Source organism: Anopheles darlingi, chromosome 2, assembly GCF_943734745.1.
Source record: "Anopheles darlingi chromosome 2, idAnoDarlMG_H_01, whole genome shotgun sequence".
Lineage (NCBI taxonomy): Eukaryota > Metazoa > Arthropoda > Insecta > Diptera > Culicidae > Anopheles > Anopheles darlingi.
In genome coordinates this window covers 52,320,864-52,340,158 of record NC_064874.1, presented here as the reverse complement: position 1 = coordinate 52,340,158, position 19,295 = coordinate 52,320,864, and the positions used below count along the sequence as shown (strand labels likewise).

At 38.8% G+C, this 19,295-nt stretch overlaps 3 protein-coding genes across 4 annotated transcripts; 1 reads left to right on the top strand and 2 right to left on the bottom strand.

Annotated features, from left to right (window-relative positions):
• Nucleotides 1-17: 17 nt before the first annotated feature.
• On the bottom strand, nt 18-3,686 carry LOC125949979 (protein Malvolio). The gene is made up of 12 exons (XM_049677498.1): nt 2,998-3,686; nt 2,748-2,932; nt 2,523-2,687; nt 2,238-2,376; nt 2,022-2,177; nt 1,788-1,946; nt 1,261-1,473; nt 990-1,185; nt 894-921; nt 721-836; nt 564-655; nt 18-457 (listed from the first exon to the last, which is right to left on the bottom strand). Exons 1-12 carry the CDS (start codon nt 3,190-3,192, stop codon nt 386-388), a joined length of 1,716 nt encoding a protein of 571 aa, XP_049533455.1. The 5' UTR covers nt 3,193-3,686; the 3' UTR covers nt 18-385.
• LOC125949978 (uncharacterized) lies at nt 3,528-8,371 on the top strand. Of its 2 annotated transcripts, none has more exons than XM_049677497.1 (10): nt 3,528-3,652; nt 4,006-4,078; nt 4,155-4,637; nt 5,131-5,900; nt 5,975-6,057; nt 6,138-6,206; nt 7,054-7,158; nt 7,328-7,489; nt 7,565-7,714; nt 7,869-8,371. In XM_049677497.1, the coding sequence occupies exons 2-10, from the start codon at nt 4,021-4,023 to the stop codon at nt 8,047-8,049; spliced, it is 2,061 nt and encodes a 686-aa protein (XP_049533454.1). In that variant the 5' UTR covers nt 3,528-3,652; nt 4,006-4,020; the 3' UTR covers nt 8,050-8,371. The 2 variants fall into 2 exon arrangements, with proteins under 2 accessions (XP_049533454.1, XP_049533453.1); XM_049677496.1 differs by having other exon boundaries at nt 3,992-4,078.
• Nucleotides 8,362-18,148, bottom strand: LOC125949980 (uncharacterized). Its single transcript, XM_049677499.1, is given in 9 exon segments — nt 8,362-11,254; nt 11,687-11,730; nt 11,733-11,795; nt 16,411-16,524; nt 16,615-16,752; nt 16,883-16,989; nt 17,056-17,181; nt 17,268-17,534; nt 17,906-18,148. Coding segments are annotated over 9 exon segments (3,015 nt in total). The 5' UTR covers nt 17,922-18,148; the 3' UTR covers nt 8,362-9,114.
• Nucleotides 18,149-19,295: the final 1,147 nt, after the last annotated feature.

The window sequence follows — 19,295 nt, the reverse complement described above, 5'->3', positions numbered from 1 at the left end:
CAAACATTATTTCATATTTTGGATTATTTATTCACTTGAATGAAATAAAACTAGACAGGAACTCAACCGTGTATGCTGTCTAGTAAATATTAAAAATAAAGTACACTGTTTATACGTGTTTAAACCTTTTCGTGAGATGTCCTCTTTCAGTATAAAATCGATAGCGACTCTATCCTAATTCAAGTAGCTAATGAATATACTTAAATTTATCACGTTTTGTTCCTGATTCAGGCTTAAGTGTATCTCGATAAAGATAATAAGATATTATTAACATACAAAATTGTCTGCACAGCACCGTTACCTTTCCGTTAATTGCCATTAGTTTATTTTAAATACATTCCAATGGCTGTTGATAGATCAGTTTATTTATGATTGTTGTTCATCATTACCGCTGGTTAACGCTTTCTGCATTTGATACTATAGCACAATTGTTGTTCAACACATATCGTTGGATGAACTGATAAATCGGGGGGAAGCATAATAAAAGCCAGGATTAAAAACTTAACAGAAGAATGCTCATAAATTAAAATATAGAATAAACCACTAAAATTAAAGCTATTTACCATGTTTCCAGCTAACCGTCCGTTTCCTAAGTTTACAAGCATATGTAGTATAAGATAGGCGTTAAATGCTATGTAAAAAATGCCAAAGACGACTGAAATGGTTTGTAAAATTTACGTCATTTAAAAAAAAAACAATACCGGAAGAGGTCGTACTTACCAACTCCAAAAATCATGAGAGCAGTTAGTTCTACTTGCTCTAAGTTGGCCATTATGAAATACAGGTTTATAGCAATGACGGAAAAACTAAGAGCAATAGATAAACATTTTTCAAACCTACAAACAAAAAGAATCAAAATATTATTAAGTCAATTCAATACTCGATAAACTTACATTCCGTTGACAAAATTGCCCATGAGTGCTGTTAATAGGATAGAAATCAAGATATGTTTTAACGGGTAATCTAAACATCCCCTGCTCATATCTCACCGATATTGGATGTTAAAGCAACAGTGGGTATGGCAGCAAACGGTAATTGCAATGCCATAACGGCATTTAAAACGTCGTTCATTTTTGTGAGATCTTCTAGACGACTGAAAAACGCTACGTAAAAAGCAGGAATGATGGCAACTGTACGTGTAAAAAGCACACGCTTCCAACGAACCCATTGCAAGTTTAGAAAACCCTTTGGGAAGATAATTTTTTAAATCTATAATCTATGATCTTTTTTAAAGTCATATTTGATTGTATCGCGCCCAACCTCCATTACGAATTGTCCAGCATAGGTGCCCGTCATGGTGGAACTCTGACCGGCTGCCAATATACCGATAGCCCAAACAAACATCGATATACCACCATAAAAACAGCCTAAAACTAGGCCGGCTTTATAAATGTTGATATCCGCAGTAGCATTGTTGGAAGCAAAGGCTAACGAAATGTCGCTTGAAAACGAAGTATTGAGGCATATATCGATCTGGAAAAATTGGGAAGAAAGAAAGGGTGGTTGGGTGAAGTGCAAGGCGTTATTTAAAATATATTATTTAAAAAAAAATTGTTGAATAATTTGCTGCCGTTTTAATGGGAAGTTCATTATCTTTCTATTATTAATATACACTATAATATCGATCTTTTTTCTTCTTTTATCTTTCTATCTATCTATCTATCTATCTATCTATCTATATATATATATATATATATATATATATATATATATATATATATATATATATATATATATATATATATATATATATGATTCAACGAGAAGAACTATAGTACTTTACATACCACATCTTGGTTCGTTTTTCCATAGAGATCGTGTGCAAACACAGATACCACAAAAACATTTATGATGAAAGAAACCAGCAGAGCAGCCGCTGCTTCAAGAAAGTAGTACCGATTAGCATCTCTAATTTCGTTTGGTTGTCGGCGATCTATATCTCGTGACTTATACGTGACACAATGAAGAAAAATTGCTATTTTTAATCAACACATTGTCAAAAACATAATATTACAAACAACCTTTACGAGTGCCGAATGCAAATACAAGTTGTGCGGCATTATTACAGCACCGATGATGCCGACCCCTTGCAAGAGCGTGCCTGGTCGATAATCATCGGACCAAGGGATGAACATTCCTTTGATCACATCCACTTGCGGCACTTCACTAACGATGTACTGAAAAATAAGCATGCTATTAAATATACTGGATGAATTATATGCTTCCCATTCCCGTACCTGATAACCAAAAGATATAGCCATCGTCGTAATAAGCAATCCGAAAAATAGCTCCAATCTGCGTAGTTTATATTTATCCAAAAATAAGAATGATAGAGTGTCGACTACAGTTATAAGCACACCTATGTACAGCGGGATTCTTGAAAAAAAAGTATAAATATTTGTTAATAATATATGCCTGTAGAACTTTAGTACACTGCCAAATAATAGCTTTAGCTTGTTTCTAGTATTATGAATACCACTGAAAATATAAAGAACTGACTCTTTCATCTAGTATATTCTTACCGTTTATAGGATAGAAGATAGATTGCTATCGCTGTTCCAATAACTTCTTGCATGTCTGAACCGATGATTGCTACCTCCACCATTAACCACAACAAAATTCTGGGGACAGTTTTGTACTGTCGATAACACATCTCTGCCAAATGTAGTCCTGTGACTACACCAATTCTGGAATTAATAAACACATTACAAGTAACAGTTCATCAGAAGTTGCAGACAGTTACGAACTTCACAGCCAACCGTTGCATTGCAAGTCCCAACAAAGTTGCACCAAGAAGAACCCACAAAAGGCTGTATCTGGCCACCACTCCACTTTGTAAGTCAGATTCAATGTTGCCTGGGTCTAGGTAAGCAATGGACATGAGGAATCCCGGGCCAGTAAATGCCCATAGTTTACGGAAACTGAACGCGTTCTGTAAAATCGAAAAAGGGAGATCAGTAAGTAAATGTTAAAGATTTCGATAGTCGATATGCTTACCCATTCACCGGCAGGAATGGACACACGATCTCCGCTGTAGTAGGAACTACTAAACTCGTTATTGTGTAATGAAGATTCTTCGGATGGTTCGAACAGGCTTTTCGATGAGCGGGATGTCATAGATGACGACGAATCGCAGTTCGTCGTGTTTCCTTCATTTCCAATGGGTGATTCAATTTCTCTGCCTTCACTCATTATCAATTATTTCCACGTCCCTTCAAGCAAGGTTTATCTTTACTCTTTAATTTTTACAAACCACAGGAATCTAGGACACCAGGCGGACTTGCAGACGTGTCTTTGCGATAATATATCTTTACATTAACTTACTCAGAATTACGGGACGAAAAACTGATAACAAAACCAGCAGCAACAAGATTAAGGTGGATCTTTGACATTGACAGCGTGTAAGGGTTAAAAATAAACGTTTTGGCAGTAATTTGTGAATTTACGCGTAAATTAACCTTCCGTGTAGCAGGGCCTTTAGCAGCTTGAGGCTGAAATGTCAATTTTGGCGGTTGTTTTTAAGTTTTTCACAAAGAACAAAAAAAGAAGCTAGATATCGTGGATCGTGGCCTTTTGGATTTAATTCGTTGTTTAATTTCGTGTTTCAGTGCAGGAATACAACAATTCTACGCCCAAATTGCTGGCACACTCAGTAAGTCCTTCTGAAAATCTTTTACACTCCGCTGGAACCACGCCAAATTTCTGAACCTTCAATAGCTGAAACACACAGGAAACTATAAGGAAAATGGACGAACTAAAGATACACCGTGTTCGAAATACGCTTTTTTGTTGTCTGTTTAACAACGGCCGAAAAAATGTATAGGGAACCGATGTTGATTTTCAGTATTTGCGTAGGAATTTTCAGAGGAAAACAACACAACCTTAAAAAAGTTGTGTGTCGGTCGGTTAAAAATAAACGACCGATACACACACCGTCGTAACAAGTTTACTAAGATTATTGGTAAAGACAAGGTTAATTTGAAAAACTTAGTTTTACACTTTCAGAAGACTATCGGAAAAATGAGTGATGGAATGATGGAGGTTTCCTTCGAAAACCTGAATGTTTCTGCAATGAGCGGTAGGATATTTTGTTTCATGCTAGCGGTCTGATCTACAATTGGTTTTTAATTATTGTCTCTCTCATTGATGGATAGTTGATGAAGGGAGCAACAGTCACCTGATGGAGAGCGATAACAATAACCGTCAACAATCTAGCCTGCGTGATTCCACCGACGGGGGTGTCTCTGGTCAGCAACGAACGGAGAACATTAATCTATCTGATCAAGAAAATGGAAACATTCGATATGTTACCGAATTTCCCAAGAGAACTGAGGATATCGCTGAAGCTGTAGACGCTCCGCGTTTTCCTTTGGGCGACACAAACGATCAAAACTTGTCTAATTCAACTGTTAGCAGTTTGGATCGTGTGAAACTGCACATGTTCGATTCGCCCAAGAAAGATGCACATACTTCTGGTAAAGAAAATCAGGGCGTCGATGCATCGATTGAAATATCAGAATTTCCACTTCTATCGAATAGAGGGCTTGATGATAAGTTTCCTCTTGAACCGTCGAAGACTATCAACATTGGAAGCTGTCCGTTAGTAGAAGAGGAAAAATTTACTTCAGGCAATCAATGTAAGTATAAGTGGCATACTCTAATGTTAGCGCTAATGCTATGGATGCTTATTGCATATTTGCGGTAATTGGACTTTTCTGGTCTGGAATGTTGAAATTTAGTGCATTCTACATCAATTGATCCATATTTTACAAAAACCGGATGTACCGGAAACCGGAGTGCTGGAGTACTGAACTCCCACCAGCAAACAAATACGCATTGCCCAACGTCCGAGCGGGATAGCGATAAAGTAATCGACAAGCTGTACGCTTCTTGCCTTCTGTCCTTCAAATTTTCTGATTTCTGAAATTGTCGAGTTTCTGCTTTTATGCGTTTTCTGGGATTCATGTTTTGTACAGAATACCATAGAAAACGCAAGTAAAATTATATTCCTTGACTTTGTGCAGCAACGGATATATTCCTTTGCGATAGGCATTTAATAATCTGGGTCTTAGTGGGTAGAAAGGAGTGGGAACATATCCCGACGTTACAGTGTGTGCACTACTGTTTCAGACAATTTCTCCGCGATCGACTTCGACTGTTTATTATCCAGAGGATCTTCGCAGGACACCGCTACAAAAAGTGCATCGGATGCATCTATTGCTCTGCCGCGGAATTCAGTGCTTATAAACTTCGATCCGCTGCTTAGGCGACAAACTATTGTGAAAGCGGATACAATAGCTCCCAATGACTTTGAACCATCTGGCGACCGCTGTGTTAATCTCTTAGGATTTCCCACAAAACAGGAAAACTGTGATTCACAGTCGAAATCCGGCTATCCTACACCATCAGAATCTGGGGTTTTCTCTAAACCAAACGAACCAGATCTACATCGGTGCATCGCGATTGATGAGTCAGGCGAGTCACCAGTCACAAATTATTCGGAACGCGAAGGATTTCCAACACAAGAGAAAGAGGAGAAGCTACTACCGCTACAATTGTTGGATGAATTGTTGTTTAAATCTGCTAGTGGTGTTGAAGAACAAGGGACAAACGAAACTCCTTTTATAAACTCCAACGAAATTTCCGTATTTTCTACGTTGCCAGAGCAAGTAAATGAACATCGCTTGTCGCCTACTATTGACACGTTGAATCAAGACATTCTTGCAGAGACGCACCAGAATCAGGGCGAAGAACCTCTGCAAAATGTTGATAACTTGAATCGCAATAACAATACAAACGTATTGGAGTTACTTAAACTTGACGTATTAACTGATTCAGAAGAGGCATCGTGCGAATTGGAGAAACAGGCAGATTTTTCAAATTATACTACTAATCCTAAGGTAAGAATATTCTTACTACCCTACAACTATTACTTACAATTTAAGTTCAATGATTTTGTTTTATATTTGTTTAGGAGGACAATGAATTAATGCAAATGAACAATATGCTCGATATCTCCATACCAGAAAAACAACACAATTTTCTTAATAATATGAGGTAAGTAGGTTAGTACCTACTTAATATAACGTATTGTTTTTTTATTCTAAACGAGTGTACATGTATTTGTTTTTCTTAAGTGACGACCACACTGCGCACCAAGACCAAGACGCTAGCAATGAAGTTGAGAAGAAATGTAAAACTGATGAGTAAGTTTAGATATAAATTATTGACAACGCCGTGTACATGCCAAAAGCTTTATCACATTTCAATGAATAGGACCGAATGCTTTTACCATCAATTTGTGCATATCCAACATATTATGATAATATCTACGGAACCGGACATAGAAATTAAATTTCGTATTTAAAGACATACATTCAAATTAGTAATAAAACCTATCGCCTGGCAGTTGCTGTTGGGGGTTTTTGTATCATGAGACTTACAAACACTTTCATAATTTCATTAACAAATTCATTTTAAATGTTTTAAAAATTGAAGAATGAGTCATAGAAAAAATATTCCCAGATTGATCTAAAAAGTGGTGAAAGGCTGAAAAATGTGCAATGAAAACAAACAAAAGAAAACCAACTAACAACTAACAACCCAATATCACCTTTTGCAATATCTGATCCATTTGCTATGTCTAGAGGTAGAAGTAAATCTGTTCTACGAAGAAGAAAATGTGCCACAGATTTCAGCAAATCAACAACTTAAAGTATACACGGAAGCATATTCGCTTCGCTTAATGGAAGATTGTATGAAGTTATGTGACAGATCTACACAATCAGTCTTTTGATTGAAAACTAGGAAAACATTAATAAACATGATATTAATACATTCTGAAAAAATACCAAATTACGCTGATGTCAACTGCTATTACAGGCCAGGTTCAAATTATCATTTTTATTTCCTTTCTTCCTTCCTGTGTGTCTCCGTTTCTCTCACATTCGCCTTTCGTCTATTTAATCATTAAACGGAATCAGTTTGATGAGAAAACAAAACCCCCGTAATAAATGCTTTTTATAACGATTAAGTTTTTTTTTTTTCTTATAGAAATAACTTTTCAGATATGGAGAAAAAAATGCAAGCCGTGGACCTGAGGGAAGAGAGTATGCTTAAAAGAATTACAGAAAAAGATAAGACGATCTGTAAAATGAGGTATGCATAGATGTTTAAAATCATTAATAACAATCGTTTCTTCTGAATTATTGGTATTGTTTATTAACGTGAACTGTACAGAATCACACGAAAGACCTTGAGTCATCATCCATTTAAATTTAATGTGTAGATACAATCATGTTGAGTGGATATTTAATGTCTCTTACAGTAACGTCGTTGAAGCCTACGAACGTACAATAGCAGAACTGATATCGGAGAAAGAAACTCTCATTCGAACTCATGAACTAGAATGTGAAAGTCTTAAGCAAGACAATGAGATAAATGCTCAACATCTGGAGTCTCTGGAAAAGACATTTTCCAATTTGTATGCGTAAGTCCCCCTTTTCTTTCATGTGTATTAAGTCAAGACGTTTAATTGATGGCGCTATAAAAATCTTTATTTCAGAAAATATGAACGTATGAAGAAAAACGCCGTAGAGTACAAAGAACGCGAAGAAAACCTTATGAATAAAGTATTGAAGTTAGAAGAGTGTCTAAGAGTCCAAGAGCAACGATATGAGAAGATGAAAAGCCATGCCATAAGCCAACTAGAAATGTAAGTTAGTAGTTTTTAATGTTGGCGCCAAGCTAATTGACTATTTGGACTTCTCTCACTGAGTGCTTGTGAGAGAATTGTGCAGTGGGTTTTGACCAGTTTTATCCTTTATTTTTAATACATTTATATAATAATTATTTTTTCCTATGTCTAGGGCCAACACCAAAATAGACGAGGCAAACCGCAACCATTCCCAAGAGTCGGCCAAATTGAAGGCGCAAATTAAAAAGGAGGAATTGTATCGAATTTCGATCAACGAGCAGCTAATTCAAAAATCGAAAGAAAACGAAGAGCTAGTTAAAATATGCGACGAGTTGATCAGTGATACAAACTAAACAATTGTTTTCTTTTTTTATTATTGATGGATTGTTGTGTAGAACAGAATGATTCTGAGTTTCTCTTGGCAGATCGTCGGAATATAGTTTTTTTTTCGTTCTCTTAGCTATACTGCAAACTTATTCAGTCCAGTACAGTACATCTACAAACTGACGCCTCTGCTTATACATAATAATTTTGGTTCAATAGATATTTTCTGCTATTTTGCGAAGAACTATCGAAGGAGCAAACATGCCGCATGGTTCTTTATTGCTAGTTTATAGTGTACTAAACATGGTTTGATAATGCATAATAATAAACTGATAACTGCTTAATAATACAGTCATAACTGATTCTTCATTATCGACGATTGCAATATACTTTATTTATCGAATGCTAGGAAAAAAGAACATTCTTCAAGTTTTTTCGTGCACTTAAATCTGTTGTAAGCTACGCAAATGCTCTCTTTCATTGCAAAAATTGCACTGTATATGATAGTGATACAAATTCATATTCGTACGGCTGTGCCACATCCCCACAGTGCAAACTAATGCTCGTATAGCATCATGCAATTATAACAGTACAGACTCTCCCTCACTAAAATCATCGCCACGCACGAAACTAAGTACCTTCTTCCAAGAAGGTGATATCCGTCACAACAAACGATAATTGTTGTACTAGAATCAATTCTAGTTATACTTGCATAATGTTCATAACAAGTGGCGTGTGGCGTGGATGGCGCGGTATAACCGTACGAATACGAATTTGTATCACTGTAATATTTATTTTCAACATTTGTGGGAACCTCCTATTGCAACGTTGCAAGTTTGTAGCTGAGCTGAGAATTAAATATACGCCCGTTCTCATATATGTAAAAAAAGCTGAGCAGAATTCTTACTTATATTTTGCTCCCGTCGATCTACGTGGAGTTCTTTCTTTATTTGTAAGTGCACTGGCACATTTCCCCCCTTTCCCATACTACCCTTGTCGTTCCATCTTCTCTATCGGTGTATGGATACTGGCAAAATAGATTGGTCATCACTCTTCCATAATTAATTTTACTAGTTTATTTATCGCTAGAAAGCTTAAAAAAACTCTCCCAACAACGTCAACCGCTCTGTGTAGTGCTGCGCTCTACACGTCAGTAAATGGTTAACTGAATTATTGGGCAGGAGTAAGGGAAGTGTGGAACTGTTAATCTTGTTAGTACTTCCAGTACGTTTGATGTTTTTCATCGAATGTATCCGTTCTTCATCAATCGTTGACCACCCATATTCTAACTGAGGTTTTTGAAATATCCCCTGTACGAATTGTAAAAACGTAGCGACTGGTTCATTGTTGGTCGGATCACTGTTCACAATTCCGGGTACAACTCCATCACCCGGTTTTGGATATAGTAATGGAGTAGCTAGTCTTTGGGGCTCCACTTTTTCACCTTCCGCATCCGTAACAGATTGTTCAGAAAACTGATTATTTTCTTCCGAAAGTTCTGCCGCAGTTCCCGTGAGAGGTTCCCCACCTTCGCTGCCGTTGCTTGCCTGGGAGGATCCTGCTAAAGTTTCTTTGCCGACTGTCACTATTACAGTGGGTCCTGCAGTTTGTGCAATTGGTTCATCCTTGTTTTCAAAAACGCTTCCTTCAGCAGCCCTATCGTCGTCTTCTGCGGCCTGTGAAGGAATTTCCCTTCGTTGGTTGTGCGAAAACCCATCAATAGTATCCATTGTGGATATTGCTTCATCCATAGATAGATCAGTGGATACTCTCATCTTCCTACTTTCTTCTGCCCTTGTTATCCTCCTGGAACGAAAGATTTGACCACGTCGCTGAACATTGTTGGAAAAAATGTTAGTGTGTTTTGCTTCGCAGCAGCGAAGTGCCATGGGATCGATCGGGTGGGCTTCAGTGTTAAAAATGTAACCTCCGGAACCGAGAACACACTCCCCATGTAACTCATCAGTCTTTACGATGTTACTCGTTCGTCCGTCGTTGTGAATGAAATTATTCGTATCAAAAAGCAGGTAAAGGTACTTTGTTGTCTCTGCCAAAAAGAAGGATTCCATGCGATCATCCTGCTGATGGTTGTGCACATTGCGAATGGTGGCGTATCCGCAGGCCGTTTTTGCACTGTGTTCGATGCTTTCGAGTATGCTTTCACCTAACTCTAGTAGAAATGGATCATTGGTCGCACGATAAAGATACATAACCGATTCTATCAGCTCTGGGCGTAACGGATAGTTTTCCCTATTTGTTCCGGCCTCGCCAGTGGGAATGTTGTAGAATTCAGGCAGAAAACCATACTGACGCCAAACTGTTTGGTAGCTGTACAGGATACGAAGGGCTTCTGTAGTGCTACCGAAGAGACTCAACAATCCTGGCCAATAGGCTTCCAGTGATTGAAATACTGGCAGGGTAAGCTGTCCCTTCGTCATGCTAACCCAAACGTACCAGTCGTCTCGCTTCAAGTAGCGATCAACTGCTGCTTTTCCCTCGAGGAAGGTTGCCATCAGTGCTGGCTTTTCCAGCAAAATTGAACCTTTTACCAGATACTCGTAGTACGAATCCACTCCAGCTCCAATTCCAGCATCTTGTGCAATCCAGCGGCCGGTCTGAACATCGATGTGATTGCCGTAGAGGCCAAGTGGGGAGCGATGTTCATATAACGCTTTTAAAGCCTTGGTCGCAACGTTTTCGTAGATTGGGTTGCCCGTGAGGCGACTCAGTGTGCCGAATTCCAAAACGAATGTTCCTATTCCGGCCGTGCATGTTACAGATGTCTCACCGTAGGGCACACCATGCCTAAGATTCACTGTACCGTACGGCATTCCAGTGGAGGTATCGAATGCAGGAAGCAAACGTTTTGCTACATCTTCTGCCATTCGCAGCATCGGTCCGCTGCACGGCCATCCCGGTTCCAATGATTCCACGCTGGCCTGATGGGACAGCAGATGGGCAGAGAGCAGACCACCGACGATACGGATGTTCGTTTCGAATACGGAGACATTGATGTCCGCATCGAATGATTGTTCGCTCAGTAAAGTCACAACTCGTCCGAATTCCGTGTAATTTCCCATCACTGCCAGGGTATCTAATGCGTCTATTAGGGTCAAGGAGTAGCTACCCCACGTATCGATACCGTCGCAGGACAACGGCCGTAATTCATCGTAGGGAACGCCATGCCGCAAATATCCTTCGTAGGCGTGCTCAAACATGCGTCGCACTCTTTCGCTAAATAAAGCAAGGAAAACAACATGTAATCATCATTCTTGGGATGTTGTTAACTAGTGTTCACGAACCGTAGCCTCCGTAAATCAGTTTGAGAAAATTTTCGCACACCAACCACTGTCGATATCATAATCCAGCTGAACAAACCTAGCCACATCAAAACGTACATCTTACAAAGTGGAGCTCTCCGAAATGTTAGAAGCCGCATTTTGATTCAAATATCACACAATAAATAGAATATTTATATATTCGTCTATAATTTTGCTGCACGGACACGGAGGTTCTGGTTGTGCCGATGTTGAACCGATTATGTGCAATCTGTTCGTTCCCTTTGGTATCGGCTCTCCGTAATCTTAGTTGCAAGATCTTGCCTTGATGATTGCTGGAAGGAGAATTCGATCGGGAAACAGATCCTTGCAGAATCACGAATCTTACCGCTTGCCGGAGCTGGTCCCGATGGATATCCGAGACACCGGGATCTCGTGTCGCAGATGTCTGTACTCTCTAGGGTCGATTGTGAGCTGGTAAATTGATTGCCGGAGCTCTTTACCCGGAGCGGAAAGGTTTCGTGGTTCCGTCTGTTGTGGACTCGCCCTACTTTTCGCAGTGCTGCAGCGTAGTGGTTCTACAAGTACACCGGCAACGACGGCGGGAGATGCAAGCGACTTGATTTTGTGCTTATCGCGCAGGAATTAAAGAATTTCCCAATTTTCTTGGATTTTCACAACAACATCGTCCAAAACAAGGCCGCAGAGGCGCACACACGCGATCCCCCACGTACGCACGCACGACACACAGACACACACTACAAAACTGCCCATAGAAAACTAGAAAACTGCCTCTGCGTTGAATTGCCTCTGCAGCAAATGCCGCCCTGCCAAGAGCAAGGTACTTTAAAAAGACAGGTAGCTTCTTAACCGCTTTGACAGGTCACCATTTTGAATTTGTTTGACATTCATAGCAGGGCGCTTTTTATCAACAAAACCACGAAGAAGAAGAAGAAGATATGGGCAAGTTTGGTGGTTTTATCAAGGAAAGTACCTGATTTCACTCTTTTTCGAATGTTTAAATAGCCGTGGCCACACGGGGCGAAAATTTGCGCGCAAATTTGCACATTAATGCCAAAATGTTTTCGCTTCGTGTGGCAGGGGTAAAAATCCGAAAATTTATGCCGAAATGTCAAAAGCCGTGGCCACACGGAGCGAAAATTTGCGCGCAAATTTACAAATTAATGCCAAATCGTTTACGCTTCGATATGTTTACGTGGCCGGGTTGAGGAAATTAAAATCGTTTTGTGGAAGAAAAGGATTGAACACACTAGCAATGATCACTATCTATCAATGTAAACCACAAATAGAACATATTGCGAGCCCTTCCGTTTGCAAACAGCTTTTACTCTAGGTTTTACGCTCCACGGACCTATAATCGTTTGACAGCATGTAAACGGCAAGCGTAAATGTTTTGGCATTAATTTTTTCGTTTGCGCTAGAGTTTTCGCCCCGTGTGGCCACGGCTAAACGTATTGTTTTCATCTGTGTTTTGGCCGCTGAAGTTGATTTCCGAATAAATTTTGCAGTTTTTAACGATTTTGTTGCTGTTGCTGTTATATTTATATTAAAAATGCAAAAACAATACGAAAAGAACCTACATTTTCGTAAATAAAGCGTTCGATAGCGTCAAGGGTTCAGCGAAAAAGTCCGCGGACGTATAAAAGTTTGACAGCGTGTAAGGGTTAAGCGAAACCGTTTTGGCATTAATTTTTTCGTTTGCGCTAGGGTTTTCGCCCCGTGTGGCCACGGCTAATGATTCATCTCTCTATTTAAGATCAATCGAGCAACCGAGTTATGTTTAACAGCGAGTGAGCACGGTCCAGGAACGCTAGCTAGCTCTTGTTCTAGGCCGGGTGGCAAGACCTACGGACCGATACCATATTGAAACACTAGGAAGAATTTTGGGAATATTTGCATAAACTTCAACTTTCGTGCCCCTTTTCGTGAATTTTAACTGTCGTAATACCACGGAAAAGCGAAAACACCTCCGAAAAGAGCGTTCCCGAAGTAAACATCCCACCATCCCGTGAATGTCAAACTCTGAAGTTTTTTCTAAAATACGATCGGGGATTTGTTCTGCATAAAGCTACCTGTCTTTTTAAAGTACCTTGGCTAGATCAAACTTTCAAATTTTCAAATGAGACAGTAGAGTCGACCAGCTCAAAATTCGAAGAGGAAAACCAAATGAGGCAAAGAGGAAATGTTATTCTGTAAAACCCAAAAATCATTATTTCGTATTTCAAATTCTAGTTTTATTGAAATTGTCCATTACACTTCCATGACATCCTTGCGGACGCTCACAATGATTCAATGATTCCTAAGATTGTAAGATTTCTTTCACCCATATCCTACATATTTCGTTATTTTCTATCTATTTTTTACGTAGTAATATTTTACGAACAAAACAAAATTGACATTATTGATTCGTTTCAAGAATAAATTCAATCATTGCTCCATTAGAATTGCATTTACGTAAGAAAAACAGTATTCCAAAATTGTCCACGAAAAAACCGACGTGTAGCACTAACACCGTAAAACATAACCAATCTAAGGAAGTTACTATAAACATATATTTTAAATCAATAGTTATAGAAGTATAAATTGTTCATCGCTTCTGCGTTGTCTGAACTGTATGGTAATTAATAAACTTAATAAATCGTGCGATCTTTAGTGATTCTCTCATCATTTCAAAATTCATATCCATTTATAACTTCGTCTCGTCATCATCTCTGCTACATAAAGGGCTACGTGAATATAAATATGATGCAGCCTTAGCGGCGCAGAATCTGGTTATAAATTGCGTAATCAATGTTGACACTGAAACAACTTTGATTGTGATGATTGACGAAAAAACACTGCCAGCAAAATTCACAATGCCACTACTAATGATCCAGTTTAGAAGATGACGGCGACTCGATTGGTGTAACAAATATTATTTGTCAAGTCTATCATCACTGTAGAATCTTGGCTGGAAGAGAAAACCAAAGATAATTAATTAGGGTTAGAGCACTGTAGCATTGTTAGCGTGGATAACTAGCAGTGATTGATCTAATTTCAATTGAAACATGTGAGAAATGAAGAAATTCAATTTAATCTTCTGTTGATCATTAAACAATAATAAAATTATTAATAAAACTAATATTCTTGAAACTATATACACGGTCTGTCGCAAAGTAAACAGGACTTTTCGAATAGCAACATTTCTGGATGTGCCACATTGATGTGGTTATATGTGTTTGAAAGTTAAATCCTTCTCTTATTTTCTGCCAAAAATTTCATGAGATTTGGTTCATTGGAAGCAAAGTTATTCAGCCTAATGTAAAGTTTTTTGTGTGGTCGGTGCAAGCCTTCTGAACGGCCAAAATGTATGCATAACGTTTTCGTTTCGTCGGTAAATGAAGCTTTCCGAATATATACAAGTTACAGAATAGCAGATCAGATGAATACGATAGATAAACGATTTATCAAAAAAATCAATAATGAGCGTTGATCGATGAGATGACGAATCTGCGCCAACTCCCTTCTTCTCGATATCCTTCGATATTCACCCAATTGGTCGGTCAATATTGCCATATCAATAATGAAAGGAAACTTAGCGAATTCGTAATTCCACCACCGTTCCCACCACACCTCCAAAGCGTAATCAATAATTATCTTACGGGCAAATTTATCTCCGTAAATAAACCAAACCCTTCCTAAATCATTCCATCTATGAACGGCAAAGTCAAATCTGTTATCTGGTATTTTTTAAATTCATTTTTACGTGTGTTCCACCGTCCATTAAAATGCATGGTTTGAATTCGGTCAATAGTTGTTCATACAGATTCCCTGCACGGATTTGGGCAATCAAGCTGTGCTCTAGGGTCCTATGTGACTATTTTCTAGCATGATACGACCTTAAAATTACCCTTAAACCTATTTGCCGAACTGTTATGACGTCTGCGGCGAGTTTTTGTGGTGGAATCATGCTGGAAGTTCCCAGGATTGGTGATTCACTTTTGTCTGCAGAATTGGTTATTTGTTACACTTTTCGGCTGTTTCATTTGAAATTGCAAGACTTTCGCGGTTTTTCTCCAGCCAAATCGAGTTTTAATAATGAGTGTGCAGATCTTTTTTTTGCCCTTCGCGTTGTATTGGCGATAACTTTTGGAGGCGTGGATCAATTTTGACAAAAAATTTACCACTAAATAAACAGACTACTACCACTAAAACGCTGTTAACAGAATTGCAAAGTGACAAATATAGGCGCTGCAATGATTACAAACGTATGTCCAGATTCTAAATGGATGGGGCTTTATAACTTATAAACTCTGCCACGGGATAGGCAATCATCACCATAAACTTGTTGCAGCAATTTAAATGTTTCCGTAAACGTTATACCGAGTTGAAAACAAGACGCAATAACTTTGCTTCCATTGGACCAAATTTAATGAAATTTTGAAAGAAAATCAGGAAAGGATTTACTTTGCAAACACATATACCCACATCAATGAGGCGCCTCCAGAAATGCCCCTATTGAAAAAGTTCTGTTTACTTTACTTTTAAAAATAAACGACACATATGTTCTATTATCAAAACCGCATGCGTAATCAACAAAGCTTTATGAAATCAAAATACTTTATAGAGCGTGTAGAAAAATCGAGCCAGAAAAAGGAAGGAATTCTTTTTTTTCTTTTTTTTTAATGCTAATTCGAGAACACATAATCTCACATAATAATTCATAATCTACACACCCATTATATATCTTACGTGCAATCACAACTATGAGTACGCTTGCTGTTGACAGGTATTAAGGATGATTGTTGAAAGATTTACATTAATCTATATTTTAAACTGCAATCCTATTCAAGGCTCATCGATTTGCAGGCGCTGTCTGTTTTACTATCACACACATACCACAATTGATGTACAGTGACTAGTAAAGCCCTAAACGCGTCGATCATCGTGTAGAACATCAGTTCAAATCCAAATTAATTTAGCGATAAAAAAGTAATTTGGTTTAGTGAGGAAAACTAGTTTAGTTGTAGGGTGAAGTAGTTTATCTATTAATCCGTATGTTGTTTGCTCTGCAGATTGAGCTAACTCACTAGATTAATTTAGGGTACTTACTTCATCATGCGCATTGTTGTCTTTAACGTGATCATCTTCATCACCAGAGTCATCTTCACCAGAACTCTCCGGAGAGTTGCCCGTTTTGCTGTTATTAGAGACTAGGGGTTTACTCTGCAAATATATTGGAAACGATATTGGAAATACAGAAGCAACTGAATAAATTTTGACAATTACACCTTAACATTTCTGGAAATTACGTACCCCATCTCTTTTCATAGCAGTTAGATTATCATAGCAGTCCAAACAAACGCGAAGCGGTTTACTGCTTTGTCCTGGTAGTAAAAACTTTTTCGATGAGCATGGGCCACATACGACTGCACCGCAGTTTCTACAATGATGCTGCAACAGGAAATATATTGACATGATTAATGTTGGATCTTTAAATGGAAAGCGAAAATACGCAATGTAAATACTCTTTGAACACTCCAGCGTTCGTCGCGTTTACAATTATTGCTTTACCGCCACTTACCCTTCTGTTTAACATAGTAAATTGTGTCCGTTTACAATGCATACATATGGTAGCCTCGCTATCCGGAACCCATACGGCAGCATGTGTTTCAACCGGTTTTTTGCCACCTTTTATCAAAATAGTACTATAAGAAGTCTGACATGTGATCGGTTCGAACACTTCGGTTCACTTACTTTTTCGAAGGAGATCCTCAATGCACTTATTAATGTGAGCCATCCATTCCTGCTTTTCAGTTTGTGTTGCGGCGTACACTGCAAACGACTTAGTTGCCGTGCGTATAAGCCAACCATTGCGATATTCTACATACAAACGAAACAATTTTATCAACACAATGGGATTGCCAGTCAATTGAATAAAGTTGATTATTCTATGGGTCGTCACTCACGTCCGTTATCTTCCAAGGCCTGGAGTTGAACTTCCTCCAGCGGAATAAGATGTTGCTTATTGTATTTTTTCTTGCCGATTACTATGTTGCCATACACAAGGATGTCGTTGAACAAGAAAAATTGTCGTGCCTTTGGACGCTTACGGCACATTTTCGTTAAAACCCCTTCGCCAACAAGCACACGACCTGGTAGAAACAGAGGTTGGCCTGAAGTTCCGAAACAATTTTCTACCATTTGTATTCGTCGGGCATTTGCCTCGCTGTTTACTGGGGGTTCGTGGAAAGAGAAAAGATAACTATAATTAATCTAAATATCGCAATTTTTTATAATCCACCTGAAGGGATATCATAAAAAAAAATGAGCGGATGAGAAAGAATCGGTTTGAATGAAGTTACTTCCTAGTTTGGAGCACACGCCTGTAAGTGGTGTAGTAAACGCAGCTAGTATCAGATGATGAATCATGCATTCTTTACGCTCCTTCTTGGCCTTTATGCTTCCTTCTTTCTACTATTTCCATTTCCTCCCTTGCAAAAGAGGCAGTATATGATAGTGTGGTACAGGTTACAGGTACAGGATATCATTGTTCGATAAGATTGTTTTTATGCCCTACTTACATCGCCGCATCAGTAAAACTTACCCAATTTGTCCACCATATTCGTTCGTTTGTAAAAGCTTTCTCTAAACCGAATGCGCTGTACTGAAGACTACGATTCAACTTCACACTAAACTATATAAATGCTGGAACCTGTAAATTGAAAATTCACAAGTTTTTCCAGGCTTTCTTGAGATTATTTTAGCAAAAATTTGAGGAAGTTTTCGTAAGGCGCGGGCACAGAAATTTGCGGATTCCACCAAAACAGCGAACAACCCAGCCAACCAAATTGAGTGATTTGAAAGAAAAAAAAAGGTTAGCAGAATCTCGAACATCACGGAAAAGCTCTGATGTTCGAGATTCTGCTAACTTCACATGGGCCATACTGCGCCATCGCCGTTCGCCATACGCTAACTTTGAACCCATGAAACTAAACGTTAACGGATGAACGGTAAAAGACTGAAATTGGCCCCCCTACTCACTAAAAATGGGTAAAAGACTGAAATAGGCCCCCCCACTCACGGTGAGTTACTGAGTGACCGAAAAATTCGTTAATTACCACTTTTTAGATTAGCAAACCTTCATAAAAATAAGTGGAAACGTAAATAAATGTATTAGGGGAGGGGGTAGGGGTGGAAAAGTTACATTTTCCCAGTAAAACAGCGATTTTTACGGTCACTCAGTAACTCACCGTGAGTGGGGGGCCTATTTCAGTCTTTTACCCAATTATTTATGTTTCCGCATATTTTTATGAAGGTTTGTTTATCTAAAAAGTGGTAATTACCGATTTTTTGGTCACTCAGTAACTCACTGTAAGTGGGGGGACCTATTTCAGTCTTTTGCCCAAATCTACAAATCGCGCTTTCGTATAGCGCTGTTTCATCGGACATCGCGTTCACTCGTACAGTGAACATACGGAATCGTGAGTTCTATGGTTTGTGCGGTTAGATGCTGAAGGAGAGAGGAAGATAGCAATAACCAACAGCATGATGCTGTCTGGTTGGTTGGGGCGTGTTTCTACTATCTAGCTAAATAGTTAAAGACGTACCAAATCGGTTTAGAAATGTTTTACGCATACTGTATCAGGTGTGTAATACTTCTGCTACTAATGCTTTTAGAATAATGCTAGAGAAAGCCATGTTCATCCTAAAATCGACCACGAATCGCTTGTGCGAGATATCGAAGTGGGGTCATAAACACGCCTAACAGTTTTGCTTGTCGGGCGGATCCAGGAGTCGAAAGTTTCGGGGTCTCGAACCCCGAATTGCTGACTCCCGGAACCGCAGTGAGGTAAACGACGAGCCCCTCTCGCTCGCACAAATATGAGTTCTGCTAAGAGTGAGCGGGATAGAAAGCCCATTTTGAATCGGACGTTTCCATACAAAGCATTCATAATCAGCATGTTTTCATCAATTCGACACGCAAGGACAACTGG